General features: G+C 45.8%; 1 protein-coding gene across 4 annotated transcripts in view; it reads right to left on the bottom strand.

The window, feature by feature from the left end:
• ALS2CL (ALS2 C-terminal like) overlaps nt 1–18844 on the bottom strand; it is a 42888-nt gene that overhangs the window by 19163 nt on the left and 4881 nt on the right. For 2 of the 4 annotated variants that reach the window (XM_082754135.1, XM_082754137.1), the window contains exons 2-7: nt 6041–6149; nt 5041–5233; nt 3179–3244; nt 2331–2496; nt 1762–1890; nt 1319–1438 (exon numbers count right to left, since the gene is read on the bottom strand). In XM_082754135.1, coding sequence (XP_082610261.1) covers nt 1319–1438; nt 1762–1890; nt 2331–2496; nt 3179–3244; nt 5041–5233; nt 6041–6149 — 783 coding nt within the window. Of the gene's footprint in view, nt 1–1318; nt 1439–1761; nt 1891–2330; nt 2497–3178; nt 3245–5040; nt 5234–6040; nt 6150–6559; nt 6684–16910; nt 17048–18844 lie in introns of those variants that run through there. The other 2 variants (XM_082754136.1, XM_082754134.1) reach the window with 2 other exon arrangements.

Genomic DNA, 18844 nt, shown 5'->3' with positions numbered 1-18844 from the left:
AAGACTGTGTTTAAATATTACATGCCCCTTCACTGTCTAAAGTCTGGGTACCTACATTACAGCCTTGGTCTGTAAGGATGTAGTTGAACCAGGTTGGGTACTGGCACCATGGAGTTCACCATGAGCTAATCACTGATGTATCTACCAGATTTGGGGAAAAAATGAAGGATGGGATTCCCAACACCAGAGCTCTCATCAGCATCCCAAGATAACCAGTTCAATCCCAGTTCAGTTATGTCTCCACATGCCCCAGTAACAGTCACAGCAGCAGATGAGACGCAGTGGGTGGAAACCGTTGGCTGAACAGAGATGTCTACAATGTAGATATCTCCCCGTCAGACGGTTACCCTGGGCTCTCATCCCAGGGGCCAATGGAGTTGAGGGCATGATTCAACTCATCCCAGTTTTGGCACCTAAAACAGGCCAGAAGAACCGCACCCAGGCAGCGCGTGCTCCTCTCCCCTGACTGCAAAGGGAGCCTGGGGGGATTTGATCACAGCAAGATCACTGCAGAGCTAAGAAACCTGCTACGTAGAGCTGAACAAGATAATCACTACTCCATTTCCTGAGGCCTAGGCCCTGGCAGCCAAGCTGCCCGGCATTATCACAAGGGCCCGTGTTTGAAGGAGGCTGTGGGATGTATCAGCTCACACGGCAGTCATGTGTTTAGGCACCTGGGGCACTGGCACATCACTAAAGGGAAAGCAGAGTGAGGTGCGTGTGAGGAGAGCCAGACTAGATTACAGGTGCAGTCAGTAAGATCAAGCCAAGCTGGACTTTGTTAACATACCGCAGAACAACTTTGAACAAGTGCTGTGTGCTCATCCGTGGCTGTAGACACTCCCTGACTGCTCCACACCCTGGCCCCAAATCCCTGAAAAAGCTCCAAGAATACCTATAGCTTCTGCACATATGCCACTAGCAGAGTCAGCCACAGAACTTGGTATTTAGTCCTATATTGGTATTTAGTCAAGTATTTGAAGTGTGAGAGTTTTGACCCATCAGGACTCCTTTGAATGAGCAAGGACAAAAATCAACAGATCTAGACACAGGCATGAGCTTGGGTTATTATAAAGGTGTCTGTGGTGGTTAGATAGTACACAATTACTGTAAAAATAGATATGTGGATATTTCTCTATTCCTACACCACTAAGCTTTCTTCTCTTATTCTCCACTGCAAACCACAGGTGCATGGATCCAAGATAAGGTTTTCAACATAGCCAAGCTCTGCTGCACTTTCAACATTACAAGAACATTAATTTTAGTGTCATTTATCTCTGCGGCCCTTCCAATCCCCCTGAAAGGCTGGAAAATTTACCTGAATTAAGACAAGGACATCATCAAAGAGCAAGATCCTGTCTGATCGATTTGTGCTGGCAGAGATGGGAAGATTTCTGCTATCCTCCAGCAGCCTCCTTTCAGGAACACACAGCATATCCTGCAAAAAGCACCACAAAGGTCAAGGTTGTGGAACAAGAGCATCAGGGAACACCAAAGTTAGAAGAGGACATCCAACTCAAGCCAACAGTTCCTGCAGAGGCCAAATACCTCTTGGCACAAGCTGGCAGTGACAGCAGAACTGGACACAGTGTTCAACTTCTAAAGCAGTGAGCGGTCATAATGTTTCTTCAAGGTTTCCACATTGCCCTGCTGGTTTCCAAGTGAAGCCCCAGATGCCTGATCCATATGAAATTTTCTCCATGGATAAGCAGACCTCCCAAGGAGCCCCTTGCCAATATACACAATGTATCTGTGACTCACTGTGAATTTGTAGCCCAAGGATTTCCACAAGGTCTTGGTAAAACAAGCTTCATCCAGGACTTGGCTGATGAAGGACTCCAGCTTCACATATTCCTTGACAGCGCTGGTAACTACGTCCTTTTCAGAGCCCTGATAAAGGAAGGCAGGACTCGATCAATGCTTCAGGCATGGGTATGCAGGGCATCTACTCTTGGGGCTACAGCTACCCAAAACCCTCAGCAGCTCCGAATTCGAAGGACTAATGAAGGTTAATCCTCCAAACCCTCCCAGCTCTAACATTATCCCTGCCGCCAGCAGAAGTGTGCAGCCTTAGGTCAGTTAGTTGACCCTTGCAGCTCCTCTCTATGACGAGTAGTTCGGACTATGCTAGAGGATCCTCTCTTCATTGCTTTGGGACCTTCAGGTGGACTGTGCTCCACCAGTGCTGGTTAGCACCACTTTGGCTGTCCACTGGAAAACATTTTCCTTCCAGCCTGCTTTGAATTCCCTCCCACCACCACAAAGCCCCTCAAGTTCTCCATAAGTTGTTAACATGAGCCAGATAAGTAACATCACACAAAAGCCCCTACCTCTTTGAGAACCTCGTTCAGCTTGGTGAGGAGCATTATATATTGCTCTATGTGGTCCCGGATCGGTTTGTGAAGGACAGTGTATAAGGCCAGTGACATGGAGGTCTCAGAGGTGAAGTCCGTGAGGAATTGTTTCAGTACTGTCTTGTGGTGCTTCCAGGCTTCGCTGCAAGGTGACAAATTAAGAAAGGCTCAGCAACCAGTCCTTCTACAAACTGCTGCTACTCTGCTTTCCAAGCACTACAAGCTACCTCACTCCCAGAAAAGATATTAAAAGATTTCAAAGAGCAGGAGATAATATAGTGCAAATGTTTGCACACCAAACACACCAAAATAGGACAATGAGGAAAAAAGCTTCATTTGTTCCGTCTCTGGCCCAGCTGCTCTTGCAAATAAAAATCACACCCACAGATGCATGGAATATGGCATAACTTCCATGATGGTTTGTGCACTGAATGACTCAGATATAGTGATTATAAATCCTCTCATGCCCTGCTCTCATGCTTTCATTTGCTGTTTTCCATGAGACTCTGACAATATCCGGAACCAGCAGTGGAAATTCCCTGCCAGGTTCCCACAAAATCCTCAGGTCCCACTCCTTTCCTGAACTCCCAGATTTATTGGATTCCTCTTTCCCAAATGTCTGAGTTGTGCCTACTACAAAAGGAGATGGAGGGAGATCAGCAGGGGAAACCTTTCAGCAGCTGCTCTGGTCAGTTCAGAGGAGAGTCAGCTACACCACAACACAGAGATGCAAGGTGCAGTGCTGCTCATGCTTGTTTAGTGTCTTAACCCATACAGTATCTCTGTGTTTCTATCAGCCTTTTAAATATGCATTTTTCACTGACCTTTTGCTCTTTGTGGCGTGTTCGAAGCCATGGACTACAACATAGTTGGCAAAAGTGACGAAATATCTGTTGACAAGAAAAAACACACACGCACGAACATGAGTTGAGTTAAAGATGCATGTTAGCTATGAGGTTTAAATGACAGAAGGAATAAGATCATTTGAAAATGTGTCAGGTCCACATTTTCAAGGGAGGCAAAGACACAGCTACTGCACCTCCCACCTTCGGCTTGCATCCTTTTTGTCCTCAGTGGCTTAAATTTCTCATTGACTTTTCACTAGCAGTGTCTTAGGAGCTTTAAGTCTTCCCAGCTTTTAGCACAAGCATAAGTTGTGCAAAAATTCCTGGAAAGCCAATCTACAAAGGCTGACTGTAAGAGATCAACTTCAGATGTATGAATTTCTGCTGCTCGAAGTAAATCTATCAGGCCTACATTACTGGTGGCAAATTCAAGTCAAAGCGTCCATGTCAATGTATCTGAACTCACACTAGAGGGAGATCGAGCTGTATTTTGTCAGCAAATACCATGTTTTCTTCCAGTAGTGGTTTCAGATAAATCAGATATTCTGTTCAGTCTAATTATCATTGATTACATTTTCAGTATTTACTACTGATTTTCAGAACCCTAAGCAGGGGCTTTGTTTACTCCTATATCACTGCAGGAAGGATGAGACATTAAGTTTGCACAGAGTGAGTCAGCAGCGGTGGGTAGGAACCAGCATTTTTTTTTTTTTTTTTTTTTTTTTTAGGACATCCAACAAAAACAGTTAATTTCAAAATGAGAGGAAAAGAGATCTTCAGATAAGTTCCTCCTTTTCACCGGCTGAAACCTCAACACAAGTTTTCATCTCTTTTGTGCCTTTTTAAGACAAACCAATTCTAATTCACTGAATCAGGCTCCAAACGAACATACTCAGCGCCAAAGCCTGTTCACATAAAGGCAAAGTTTGTAGTGCATCACTTCCCAAAATGATGCTGTCAAAGTGAAAACAAAACAAAAAATAGTCCTTCCTCCTCCCTCCATCTGCGTACCCATATACAAAACCAAGACTACTAGATGAACAACTATCTCCAAGAGCCAGAATGTCCATCTCCCAGTCCTGTGTGGGTGCCAAACCACCCAGATGGTACCAGCCCATCTAAGAAGAGCTTGGCAGTATTTGAGATGAACGAAGGACCAAACATCATCTGATCTTTACGTCACCTCAGGTGCCCATAGCCTGTTTGTCATGGTAGGACATCAACACACAGGTTACACACACTCCAGTGGCTTTGGCAAACATTTACTTTGCATTGCAGACAGATGGGGAGCAGACATGTAATTAATTGTAGGAACAGCTATGGGGCAGTATGTTTTTCATATCATGCTACATCCATCATTTGCTATCATATCCCTTGCCAAAACCAAATAAACATGTCACAAACAGGTAATATGAACTGTGTCTGGTGACATCTCTCTTTCCTCATCCCCCCATCAGTCCTTTAAACCTTCTCAGGTAAACCTTCCTATTCCTGTGACAACTCAGCCTTTGCTCTCAGAAGTCCCCCAGGCACAGGTTTTCCTATTGGTCTTCTTCCCATTTGTAACATGAATTTAAAAAAAATAATACAATATATGTACTCGCAAGACAAATCCTACCTCTTAAAAGCCAAATCAAATACAAGCCAATATAAAAAAGACTACTTATTAGATGTTCTGCAAAGATACTGAATACAGTCCCTTCTCTGACCTGATGACTGAACACTAATGAACACAATCGAGCATATTAAATGCATCCCTTTTGCACTAACTTACCATGGCTGGCAGAGGTAGTTGATAAATTCAGTACCTTATTCTTACTCCAGAATACTTCTGTACTTACTGGATGTAGAGGCTTAGAAACAGGTCTCCTTTCCAGACAATGTAAATATCCTGGATGCAGAATGACTCCGAAGTGCTGCATTTTTGCTTCACTATCCGGTAATTCTCCTCCGTGAGGTTCCAGAGAGCTTGAAACCGATCATTCAGGAGCAGGAAGAGCTTAAAGTTCTCCTTTCCTTTCTGGTCACTAGGCTCTTTAAGGCAGAAAGAGGGAAAAAAAGGCCATCAAAAAGCCTTAAATCCAGGGAATCTTGTGCCCACATTGCCCACACCAAGTAATCAGCCCAATTTGTCAGTGTGAAGTACATATATTCGTATAGGAAAATAATTCCAATGAGGAAGGTGATGATGATTATTTAGGGTTGGGCCCTTGTCAGTAATTGCACGGGTTATCCATTCTGAGGCTGTCTCCTCTCCATTCTTGTGGGGCATGTGGTCACAACAGCCTGCAGGGCTCAGACACGAGCATCGGAGGAAAATTGGGGGAGTTTTTGCCCCTAGCCCAAAGGTCTGCTCCCAGTCTCCTCGGAGGACAGACCAAAAAGGAAAGATGGCATAGGAGGGAAACAGCCTAGGGGCCTAATCCAGTCTCACCACTTTTGGCCAGACAAGCTTGTGAATATTTATGTATTTGTTATTTCAGTGAAGCTGCTCTGATTTACTGCCAGCTTAGAACCTGCACCCGCAAGTTTCACCTTCAAAGATGGGCATGAGCAGAGACCAAGAGCAGAGAGGCAGAACGGGCACAGTTCAGGGGTCATACATATGCAAGAAGCATTCTGGATTTCCATGTGTCATGCTGGAAAAAAAGCCTTGGAAATTATACTGCTCAGAAATTGGATTAACCTCTAAAACCAACAGGAATCACAGTCCTCGCCTTGCATGAAAGGTTGCCCCCAGCAAGCCCTCAGCCATCAGGTTTCAGGTATAACTCCCTTCATAGGTGTGCCAGTGACCCAAGGGAAGATCTAGAGGCAAAGAACTAATCTTCTCCAACCTACCTGCCTGGAGCAGAGGCTTGAAGATGAGGGCATCTATCCGTGCCAGGCACGCCGAGAAGTTTTCTTCCGCATGGAGCAACGATGCAGTAGCTTCAGCTGCACACATGTCCTGGATACAACACAAAAGGCACACGTGAAGTCCCTGCAAGGCTATCCATCTACTGATGGCTTCGGTGCTCGTTGCAAACATTGAGCCTTCCCTGCTCTCAGCAGCATTCACACGCAGATGTAATTGCTGTCCTCAAAAAGCATTTACAAATATTAGAAGAGGAAACAGAAACCCGACAGCTCAAGAGAGATGAGGTGGTGTCACAGAAGACCACTGAGACTACAACCCATTTCCCTGATGCCCCAGCTGAAGAATTTCTCATATCAACCACGATGCTTCTCCATGTGGCCGAGATGACCCTAAACTTCTCGGTGTGTGTTAATCTTGCTTAGTGCCAGATTCAGTCTCCCAAAGGGAAATCCCTGAGGTCGCACAAAAGATGAAGCAGAGCATCTCTTCCCGTCTCTCACCAGTTTTCTGCCTGCATGCCTCAGCTTGCACCTTTTGGCATCGTAAGCTATCATACGGAGCTGCAAAGCCCTGCCAGCCATTGCAAAGCATCCAGCCCTCTGGAGGAACAGAAGTCTGGTGTTACTCCTTCCTGAGCAGGACACTGCACTGCTGGTCGTATGTCACAACTCCAGTGTCAACAGGGACAGCTTGCCTAAAGTGGAAGTGGGCAGCACTTCAACTGAAGTGCTGAGAAAAAAAGAAAAAAAAAGAAAAAAAAAAAATCAACAAACCCATGTGAGCACACTCCAGTAGCTTCGGCAGCTTCCTCCTTCCTAGCCTCACCTCCCAAAAGAAATGTATCAGAGGAAGTGCGTACCAGCCAGCTAATAGCACGTCATGAGAGACTAATCTGGAAAAAGCCCAGGTGGTGAAAATACTATGGGCGGAGACAGCTGATACTAACCGAGAGAAATAACACACAACTCAGACTCATTCAGCTTTGTGAAGCAAAACAGCAAAATGAAGGGACTGCGTATGGTCTGTCCACTTTTATCCTTGGCCTGGCTGGAGTGCAGGCTCAAAGGCTAGACCCAAAACAGCAAGGAAATGAGTGTTGGCATCATGCTGCGAAGATTGCTAAATTGGTGGCAGACTTTGGCACAGTTCTGAGGTGTGCCAACTAGCACAGTCCCAGACAATGCTCAGACATGGCCAAGGGACCATTTGAAACAGGCAGCTTGCACGTAGCCACGCAGGTTGGGGAGGTGAGGAGATCTCAGCTACTCATAGGTTATGCTGTAACCACTTGGCTATGGAGCCAGACCTAATTTATTTACTGATAGAGATGTAACTAGCATATTTGCACTGTCCCCAGCAAGAGTTAAACTCAGGCTGTCTGCTGGCAGGATACTCTAAGGCATCCTAAGCCTCTACCCTGATTTCTGTAGATAGCAGACAAGACTCATTCTCCTCGTGTTGAGATGTCCAGAAGTCAGACGTCTAAGCCTAAGCCTACTATTTACACTTCATGGGAAGAAATACCTTGAATATCTCATCACGGGCTATAAAAATTTCCCCGGGTGACTAAGTTAGGTGGGAGTGTCTCATTTTCTAAGCTTCTTGGAGGCTGGGTTCATTGCTACACAAGCATTTGAGCTCTCTAAACTCACCAAACCCTGTTCAGGAGCTCCCTTTCCTTGTCATCCCAGAGCTGGGGGTGATACAGCACCATAGAATAAGGGACATTTTGTAATTTAGATGGTTAAGTGGCTTGGTTTTAAGTGGTTGCTCAGGTCCAAACACAGCTACATACTACATAGATGAACAACAGTATTTTCTCCTTCGTAAATACTGCCTCTTAAATTTCATTTGTCTGAAAAATGGGATGCATTAAAAAATTCCATAATCTTATTAGTGTGCAAGTTTTCATATATCAAGCTCCCCGTGACCGTAAGGCTATTTTTTGCAGCAACATTGCTGAATCGTCCCAGAGGAAAGCTCTGTGCATGCAACCAGGTCAAAACGCTGGAATCCAGGCTCCTCCTCACCCCTCCCAGAGAGAGCAACTGAACCAGGAAAAAAAACAAAACAAAGCAGCAGCCAGACAGCCCTCACCCCACAGCACCAGGAGGACAGGGCAGATAGTAAAGTTTATTTTCCACCACCGCTAATCACCCTGTCTTGTAGACACAAAGATAAAGTTGTTTCTCAAAGGTACTCGAGAGCGTTCAAGCTTGTTGTGAATTTCTAAGTGTGAGTAGCTTGCTTAATCAGGGAAAAAGAATCAGGTTGGATAAGTGACAGCATTGCGCTTTCAAATGCTTCATCAGAACAGTAGGCAAGCAGTGGGGGTGGTAGGATCACTTAGTAGGATCACTGAGTAACTGTCTGGTGGGTTTTCATATTTTTTATGCCTGACTGCTTTCTCTCTCTCTTTTCTTTTTTTTTTTTTTTTTTTTTTTTTTTTGGTGTGGGGAAGAGGGGGAGAGGGAGGGAAGATAACTGTTGTAGGAGGAGCTTGTTCTCTATCTGGTCCTTTAGTTCTGCAAGAAAAGATTTTAATCTGGGCTGAACAAAAAGAATGGGTGGTAGATGACAGCCTCAGAAAGACTTTCCCAAACTCTTCTCGTATCAAAATGGGCAAAGAAAAAAACCCAACCACCACATACAGGTGGCTTAATGCAAGCTGCATGTCTCAAAGCAAGGGTGCAGATACCCACGGCTTTGCTCCACCAGCCAGGATAGCCCATGGCCAGGGGGCTGAGGAGCACAGGCGCAACACCAAAGGAACATCACTGCCCCAACCTAAGGCTAATCTGGTTATTTCTGTACTGAAAGGACCGGGGAAGTCCTAGCAGGTGTCTGGGACACCTACTGGTCTGGATGCAGCATTGCTCCTTCCAACCATGAGCTGCTCCTCCCAGCCTACCTGCAAATCCCATGGCCGATCACCCATGAAGTCCTGAGCTCAGACTTTATTGGGACATCCCCAAAGCATCCCTGTGATGCAGTACATGGGCTGAGAAACCCCAACAACAGCAGCACTGTACAGACACCCAGTGTACCTGACTGTACTGGCACCAGTCAGGTTTCAAAACAGCCCTTCTGGCACCACAAAAAGACCTAAGTTGCCACATCCCCTCACCCAATAAGGTAAGCACAAGTCTCAGACATCACTTCCAGGCTTTCCCCATCAGCTCTGTAAAACAGCACTTGCACACGTATTCCAGCTCAGTCAGACAGAGGGGATTTTAAGCTCGTCACCTTGTGAACAAAACCAACGTTGACTCAGCCACAGGGTGCAAAGGAAACAATCAGGACGGTCTGGGGTATTCAGAGGTCACACTGCATGTCTGCACGCCTGAAAACTGAACAAGTGCAGCGGTGCTGGGTGTTGGGACCCGGCTGTCACACTGTCTTCTTCCTTCCCCCTGCCTGGGTTTTTGTAATTCTGTGTTCAAGGAGGGGCAGGGCAAGCTTGAGCAGAGCTTCGGTGAAGCTCATTCAGGAGGTTTTATTCTGATCTTCATGCATGGCTCTGCTGTTGGTGGGGTCTCCAGGTCTACACAGTCAGTGCACCCCTCAGCCAGAACTGCAGGTTATGCGTCCCTAAGGAAGGGTCTGCCTGCTGTGCACAGCATGACAGCTGCTGGTTTTACATGAAGAAGTCAGAAAGTCTCCAGATAGGATGGAGATCCCCAAAAGTCTCTGTAGGGCCTGCTAGGCAAAACTCAGCCACCCGCCTGCTTCAGGCTCCCACGAGGAATGGTGAGATCTCTAGGAAAACATTTTCCAGAATAGAAAAATTTCTGTTCCCTCTGCCTAAATGAAGGTACAGGAAAGTCATGTCTGCAGTCAGAGAAGGAACACAAGCAGCAGTATTCACTCAGAAACAAGAAAGGCCTTGAGAAACATCATCTGTGGGAGTCGCTGGACCTCTGAGGCCTGTCATGTTCTTGGCCTGTCTGCCATGCATGATGACGGGGGCAGAACAAAGGGCGATGGAGAAGCTAATGGGTGCATAAGCAGTTCCCAAGCATCCAACAGACTGAGCAGCCTGGATCATCTGGAGGAGCATTTGTCCTCAGCAGTGTCTGTCCAAAACTGTACATTGCAACAGCAAAGCACATCTCTTGAGGAGCCACAACAGGAAGTTACACCCAGTTGGAGGAAATTGGTGGAACGGTTAGGAAACCAAGCAAAAAGACATTTTGGTGAACTGCTGAGCTTCGTTTTCAGCTTTGTGGGGTCTGTTGCTCTGAAGCAGCTGTTCCACCATGAAAAAAGCCTGGAAAGCCCCTTAATGTGAGACATGGCACAAAGTGTGTCCTGGAAACACATCCAGCCAGACAATCCAATCATCTCCTCCTCAGTAAGGAAAAAAAATGGATCTTCATACAGGGACTGTTCATTTTCCATCTTCCTCTTGTGAATCCCCTTCTACATTAAAGTTAATCTTATCAGTCTATAAAAACAGTCCATAAAAACAAAGACTTCTCAGGAGAAACATGGCAAGAGCAATGCCAGATTTAGGGAGCACTCAGGGCACTATAATACTGACCTGCCTGGGATGTAAAAGCCATGACCACATTTGCTGTAGTCCCTCCCAGTGAACTCTTCTCTTTCCCTGCATCAGCCTTCCTAAGGGACATTGCACCACTGAAGCCCTTTCAATCTCCTCCGTCTTTGCAGTTCCTGATCTTTCTACTACCAACAGCCTCAGAAATAAGGCCTGTCTCATGCTTTGTCACATCCACTCCTCAAACAGGACAAGTTTTCCCTTTCTTGTCCTTTGAGAGGCAGTCAAGTTATGGCCATGTAGCTCAAGATGTACCATCATGCTACAGAGCACGTCCAGGGATAAAGCTGCAGTAATTCAAGCTGTAGTCTAGAAGCATATAAAAGCAACCTAAAGTGAAGACAACAGGTACTAAAGATATTTCTCCATCAGAGTAAACCCTATACTCTTGTCCAGATATCACCTTTCAGTCTGTACTTTCTCTCATGCTGGTAATGGTGTTACTTGTCAGTAAAGCTACTAAATCCCTCTGAGGATGCAATGAGCACTTAAACTTAGACTGGTAAATGCCCTTCCATTTAGCAGCAGATTGCAGCCTGAAGCACCTGAAAGCAAAAAGCTTGCTGGGACTTTCAAACCTTCAAAGTCTTCTAGGAGCCCAGGACACACAATTCCTTTCCCATTGTTAACAACTCACTTTTCCTTTGCATGATAATTATACTTTTCCAGAGTACTTCTTTTTTTTTTTTTTTTTCAGTGTATAGCTCTACAGGATGCACATCACAGAGTAGAATACCATAGAGTTCTGCACAAAATCTGCCAGTGAGTTTGTCACATTGAGTTATTACAGATCAACGCTTTCTGTCACATCACAGTGATGCTTTGCGATAAGTACAGGGACCTTAAACTGAAATGAACATAGACCTATGTATGTTTCCTCCTTTCATTTGGCTCAATGCCTGTGTCACCATGAGCAGAAAAAAAATATATTTTTGAAGGGGAAAAAATGGATTATCATAAGGGTTCATCTTAATGTAAGGAGAATGAAGGAAAACTTTGTTTGAACTTGGACCTATCCTTATGTGCCAGATGAGTTTTTAGCCTAAATCAGTTCCCCAGCTTTATTTAATGTAACAGCATATAAACATGCCCACAAGCAGAATGGGATATCCTCTTTCATTAGCAGCGTCAGCTCAGAGTCCATAAATTCAGGAGCTCCTTGGGCCATGGGAGGAAACTCTGGTGTCCCGTGCTGAGACATTGCTCCTCTTTCAATCCTAACCTTTTCTACTTTTCTCTAAGGACCAAGTTCCTCATGCAGCTAATTATATTTCCAAACGACATCTCCCCTCACGTGTCACGCTCCAGCTGAGTCTGCATTCAGGCCAGCACAAAGACCATTTTGTCGTGTGGAAAAACAGTTCCAAGCTTTGTTTAACCAACACCAACACTCTGGAGTGAATGCTCCCGTTCAGACTGTCTTGTCAAGCCCCAGGATGAATTAGCAACCAACTTACTGGAGCCACCTCATAGCCACCAAAAACAGACAATGTACAAGAAATAATTGGGAATAAATAGGGCAGAAAGACAATACAGCCCCAAATCCCAGGACAGCCCTTAGCATTGAAAGGAGGGGGAGAACAAAAGAGGTAGTAGTTATTTAGATTAGACTTTAGCTCAGAATACAGGGAATGTGCAGATGCCAGCAGAAGCTTGAGTGCGAAGGAACTAGAGGGTCTGGTTCAAACTTTTCTTAACCAGGCAAAATTGTTGAGCAGAATAACCATAAGAAAAGGTAGGCACGGTTCATGACATCATTTGAAAACACAAGAAAAGGAACAGACCCATCAAGACTCTCCCCAAGGACGAGACCCTCAAGTTAGTGGTCCAGGTTGCCACAGAGCTAGACCACACAAGATACGTTAGGACCACAGCACAACCTCCTCTGCCCTCAAACGATGGGGCCAGCTCAGGATAACCAGCAGGATGTCCAACCTCACTTACCACCTCTAATTAAACTGTGGAACTCACTGCCACAAGAGTCTGTTGTTGCTACAAGTGTCTTATACGTGCATTCAAAAGCAGCTGGACAAGTCCATGGAGGAAAAATCAATTAAAAGCTAATAAAAACAAAGACATCAGCTCCAGCCCAGGAAGTCCCTGAGGAGGTAAGCACATACGGAGGAAGTATTACCACAGCCCTTTCCAGTTTTTTGTGTTGTTCTCCAGACACGATGTTCTGCTCTATCTGGGGTGAGGTAGCCTGACTTGATACTGCTGATTTTATGCACCAGCCATAAAACCATTTGTTGGTCCACTACATGGTAGGACCTCAGGGAATAAGAGATGAAACAATGCAAGGTAGTAAAAACACAGACTAAGTTAAAATTTCAGCAGATTTAGGATAACAGCGTGCAGCCAGGAGCTTAAGTCAAACAATGTATCAGTACTCTCTGCAGAAATGTTAGTAATTCATTTTTCAGCCCAAGCAGAAGGCTTTTCTGTTTGTTTTGTTTTTTCTTCTCCTCTTTGGACTTTTGTCTTTGCCCATCTTCAAAACAGGAAAAAGAGGAGGCCATGAGTGAGCGTGCTTCTCTCTCTTTTTTTTTTTTTTTCCCAAAAACAGGGAACGCAAAACCCCCTTAAAAAAAAAACACATTAACATACCCAACTTTATTTTTTCCCTTTCTTCCCCAAACCTGAACTGGGAGTTCATGTCTCTCCCTTAGAGAGCTCACTCCCCATACCAATAAAAACAAACAGAAAACTATAGTTGACCTCAAAAAGACAAAACCCATCTGCCCTTGCTGGCTATCCAAGGGCTGAGCTACCCACCTCAGACCCCCTTTTTAATCAACATAGATAGGAGTCACACAAGAAGTTCAATTTTATTCAGCCTAAGTGAGATGAAGGGACCTTTGGGCATGCCTGGTCTGTTCACTAGCTACAGAATTAAACAGTTAGTTCCAATAGGACATTTTACGCGTTGGCAGCTAAGGCTAGATCACTCTCACCACAATTAGAGGATATCACTTAACTGCTGTAAATAGTGAGGCAAGTATGATAAGGCATACAGGTGAGATGTTTATTTAGTGGTTTAATCCCTTATGATCCTGTACTTCCCGTTATCATTATCGTTTGCAAGCAGCATTCGCAAGTGGAAGCAGAGCTATTCTGACCCTGCAACTGATATGCAACACAAAATGACTTGGAGGTGTTAAATGAAACTCCAAGCCAGATGTGACCTAGCTGCAGGTTGTCTAGGGGCACCTAAGGAAAGGAGATCATGAAAAAAGAGTGAACTCAATAATTGACCATTGGAACAAGAATATTATAGGAAATTTTGTACAATTTTGTGTCACAGCTTTGGGAACAGGAGCTCCTTTTTACTTGGCCCTATACTCCCCACATGCCAACTCTGCTTTTCAAAAGCCAATGGGCCTCAAAAAGCAAGAGAAATGACACAGGTGCTACACATCTGACTTTCAGAATATGTTAGCATCTATATCAAAGCAGTTCTGAGTCAGACTCAGAGCATGAGCTGGAATTACAGCCTTTAAAACAACCCAGAGGCACAAAGGATATCACAGCAGTGTCCCTTGGGACAATGGGAGAGCTGACGGGACAATTGCTTCATGGACGAGATGGAGCTCAATGTACAGTAACACCACCACCCTGCTCCATCCCCTCCACTCAGGACCTCCAGAAATTAAGTAGGACGAGAGAAGCTTTCATTTCCTCTGTGCTAAAAGATGGGACCATCACAAAATTGTTACAGCAGTCACCTGTGAGATAGCTGACTTCACCAGATATTCACAATGGAGGGTCCAGATCCATCCTAGGGCTGCCCTCTCCCCTCCCATCTCAGACACATTTCGTAGAGTATTCTGAGTTGGAAGGGACCCATAAGGATCATCGAGTCCATTTGCTTATGCTCGAGGCATAATACTCAAAAGATATCGAGGTGTCACAATGAAATGCCACTTTCAGGGCCTCCCAGATCTGCCCTAGCAAGTAGCCCAAGGAAAGCCTGAAGACACAAAGCCTTTAGCACGGCATCCCCGATACATGCCAGAAACAGGGCAGGGCTGAAGCCCGTACAAAGGAAGAGGAAAAAAAAAGACTTGCCTGGATTAGTGTCATCCCTGCACTCAGTCGTTCTCTGTTCTCTGTTTGGATTCCTTAAGCTGTCTCCCGGCCAGGAACATTTACACCAAGCCCGACTGAGCAGCTGCCAAATTTTTCCTCCTCCTGTCTCTAGAGCTCAAGGCCTTTACCAAAGAGTCAGTGCAGTAGGAAGTTCCCAGTGCTTAATCAAAGCCTTCAGGTGCTCTTGGAGGACAAATTACAAGCCAGTGAAGGCAGGACAGACCTGCACAGAGTCACCAGCACTCCCTAACCTCTGATCATCATTCCAAGACGCCACAGCTCACTGAGGCGCTTTGAGTGCCAAAGCCCAGGTCTTTTGATGACCTGAAGAGCTGGTCAGAAGTCCTGGCAAAACTGTTTCACAATAAAATTCCTGTTTGTTGAGCCCCGAGTGCTTTGCATGAGCCTCTTCCAATTGAACAAGAATGTAAACAATGCCCGGCCAGGTCAGGACAGGGGCCCAGCTCGTCTGGCAGTAAGAGCAACAAACGTGAGCTTGGCCTTTTTCTGAGGTCCATTCCCCTTGTATTCCCCAAATAACCAGCTGTTGAATTAAGGATCTTCAAAGGGTGCAAACCCTACTGGTCCCTAGTATCTGCTTATGGACCCAAATTGATCTTATCCCTCTAAAATGTGCTTACATATTTTGCCTCCAAAAGGCCCTACTAAATTGAAAGCAAGGTCTTGACAGACAATTTTGCCTATTTTCCTCACAAATCCTCAAAAATCTTGTCTTGCAGCTCATTGAGAGTTGAAGTCATTGCAGTAATGACAAAAATGAAGTCGAGGAAGCAGCTGCAAGGTTGAGGAAGCTTCCAGGCCATAGGAAATTTCCACGGACAAAGAGACACAGCTTTGGTTCAGGTCCAAATTAAACCAAGTTATAGCTTAAAAACAACAATCCCTCCCATGAACTGCAGCTCCTCCTCTTCTGGCTCTAAACACCTAGTTGTTTGGTCCTTTTAAAAAACCTGAAGTGTTATCATTCCCCTATAATTGGGCCTTTGACCCAGACTTTTCACTTAACACCTAAACCACCTGCAAGCTTTCGACTGCTTCCCTCCCTTGCAGAAACCCAGGCGAGCTTATCAGCCTCTCTCGCCGTGACTAATTAGCTGGGTATTGGTTTCTTTACTCTGCCAGGCAAGCTGTGCAAACCCAGCGTGAACGCTCTATTTCCAGCCTTGCTTCATCAGGCTCACATTGCCAGCGGAGGCTGCCTGCTCACCTGACACAGGTGGAAAATCCCTCCCTAAAATCAGGAGGGAGCCCCAACACAGGGGACAGGACAGCTGCCTGCAGGACAGGGACCCCACATGCATGTGCTATTCCAGCATCTCTTTCTTGAGGATGCAAGATGAGAGCAATAAGAGGATTTTATGGCGCAGGATCATCCTAGGAATTAAATACTTAAAGATGTTGCACTTCCTTTAAGCCAATGTGGACAGATGAAGCACGGCGTGCATGCACGTGCATTTTGCACTCCAGGAAAATGCACTCCACACCTGTGTTGACCTGCACAGGTATGATTTCTGCTTTCAGAAAATACTCCCAAGCTTTACACTGCTTCAGGAGTTTTATCCACAAGACATCACTGTCAGCAGTCCCCTTCAGCCTGCTACAGCTGATCTCACACCCTTCCTATGCTACACGCGAAACTGAGCCTCGGGATTAATGGGAACACAACCGACCAACGAACACGGGTCGCGAAACCCAAAAATAACCAGCGCGTAGAGCAACGTACCTCACATAAGGCGGCCAATTACAACTCCCCTGTGCTAAGTGCTACGGCAGCAGCTCCTCCAAGCTCTTGAGTCCTGAAATACCCACAGCTCCCGGAGCTGCCGCTCTCCCCTCCCACCGCTCCCTCCCACGTCCAGCCGTCTCCTCTGCTGAAACACAAATCTGGGCCTGTTCATTAACTGAGACACCCACAGGGCCCGGAGAGACAGTTACGAAACCCGCGTAAATGGGGTTTCTACAGCAATTACTTGTTATTCACTCTTTTTCTTAAAGAAAAAAAAAAAAAAAAAAAAAAAAAAAAAAGATTGAGAGATATGCTCTTGCGGCACGTGTTGAAAGAAAAGTTAAAAACACAGGAAATTGCAATTGAAAACAACAGTATATATATATATATGTATATATATATATTATTTTCTGTGTGGAGTGGCAGTGCTCGGCTTTGATCCCTTTTCACCTACAATGCATTTCCATAGCTGTTTGCTGGGTGAAGCTTCTCTGCGTTTCTCCTCGTTCTGCCGGTCTCTCTCCTCTCACAACTTCTGCACTTGCTGGAGCCCACAGAAGGCAGGCGGAAGCCCTGGGAAACGGGACGTTTCCTGCCATTCAGAGCCTGCTGCTGACAGCGTGTGACAGGCTGCATGTGATGCATGTGGTGCATGCAGCCTGTCCTCTGCTACCCCTCAGCCAGCAGCAATAATTTCCCCCTTCATTTATTAAGCAAAAAATAAATATTAAAAAAAAAAAAAAAAAAAAAAAAAAAACAACAACAAAAACAAATAACTGAGTGTCCTGACTAGCCCACCTATAGGAGCTCTCCTACAGCACACTCCCCCTATGTTTTTCCAATCGATCCACAATTAGCAAATCCCCACAAATGTTTTGTCAAAGACGTTTTGGCAAAGCTGCAGCCCCCGCCACATACTCACTCTGTGCACCAGGAAAAATTAAGTCCGCAGCCCTGCGCCCTCCCCTTCTGCTTCAGAGCACGAACAAAGCCCCATTCTTCCCCAGGCCCTCAGACATCTTCCGACTCAGCGGCTCGCCTCCTCCCTGGCTACATGACCTCAAGGACTTCTCCAAGCTTGTGGCACTCACTGCGGGCAGAGGGATGAGGACAAGTCGGCTTCATAGAGTGAGAATGCGCAGGGTGGAGCAGGGGACAAGAGGTGCCTTGATCACCTTTTGTTCAGAGAGGTTCTTCTATGGTGTTGGCTTCCTTCCTGCTTTCCCAGACTCCCGGGTCTTTTTTGGATGGGATGTGCCCATAACTCACCGTCTAAATTAGACTGCACAACAGGGGCAGGCAGAGCAATAAGCCCCATATGAAGCAGGGAATGATACATACCAGGGAAGGATGCGGCCAAGGGAATGGAAAGGATGAGTGAGCAATGACCTCAGCACCAGGCTCCTACCTGCTCTACGAGCTGAGACAGCAGAGAGCTGGTGACCAAGGCTCCAGCACCATGACAGACCTTTCCCTGCCAGTCCAAGGTTGGGAATGAAATCAGATTTCCCACATCCTGAGGAAGTGCTCACCCACCAGGTGGGCACCTCGCCATTCAAGACCGCTTGAGCCCCAAGTCTTTCCAAGGTCTTTCCACAGGTGCTTGAGACCAGGAGGATTTTCCAGCCTCCAGATCCTGTATGAATGAAGATTTCTCCCTGATGGTGCTTACGATCATGCCTGCCCTCCAAAGAGGGTTTCAGAGACGGCATTGCTGAGCACTTTCTCACCAAGCACACAGACTGGAGACCCCCAGAACCCCAGCAGCACTGTGTGAAAAGCCCAGGAGCTGTGCTCCATGCCAGGACAATGGAGAGCCCACTGCATGGCTAAGACCTTCAGGTTCAACCCATTGAGTTCATTTAGACCTGTCAAGCTGAGCTTCACAACTTGGTCAGGTGCGTCTTGAATTCATGTTTTTTTTGGTGCTTTTGACTCTAGCTTGGTAACGCTAGAAACTGCTGACAGAGGGGTATGACAATTTGCTTTTGGACATCTCTTTCTTTTGCTCACATTTCCTATGAGGATCCTGTTTCTAGCCATTCAACTAGTTTCCCTGAAATGCACAGAGCTGGCAAAAATGTCACATTCAGTCTGAGACCTGCAGGCTGGTTCTCAGCTCTAACCCCATAGGACTGCAGCAGAGGCCCCAAGCTCTGACATTTGCCTCTCTCCACTTCAGCTCTGAGACATCCTCCCTGGGTGTGGAAAAGGCAAGTTGTCATCTGTGCAGTCCACAGATCTGTTTTTAACTTTTTAAAAAATAAAAGGTAGACTTAAGAGACCTTCGCTTGGGGAAAAATAAAAATAAAAATAAAAATCAGGGACACATAGAAAGCCGGAGCTTTCTCATTTTGACAAAAGGAGTACACACCTGGAGTTCTGTGC

Source organism: Aythya marila, assembly GCF_965140915.1.
Source record: "Aythya marila genome assembly, chromosome: 2".
Classification (NCBI taxonomy): Eukaryota; Metazoa; Chordata; class Aves; order Anseriformes; family Anatidae; genus Aythya; species Aythya marila.
This window is presented reverse-complemented; position numbering and strand designations above follow the sequence as displayed.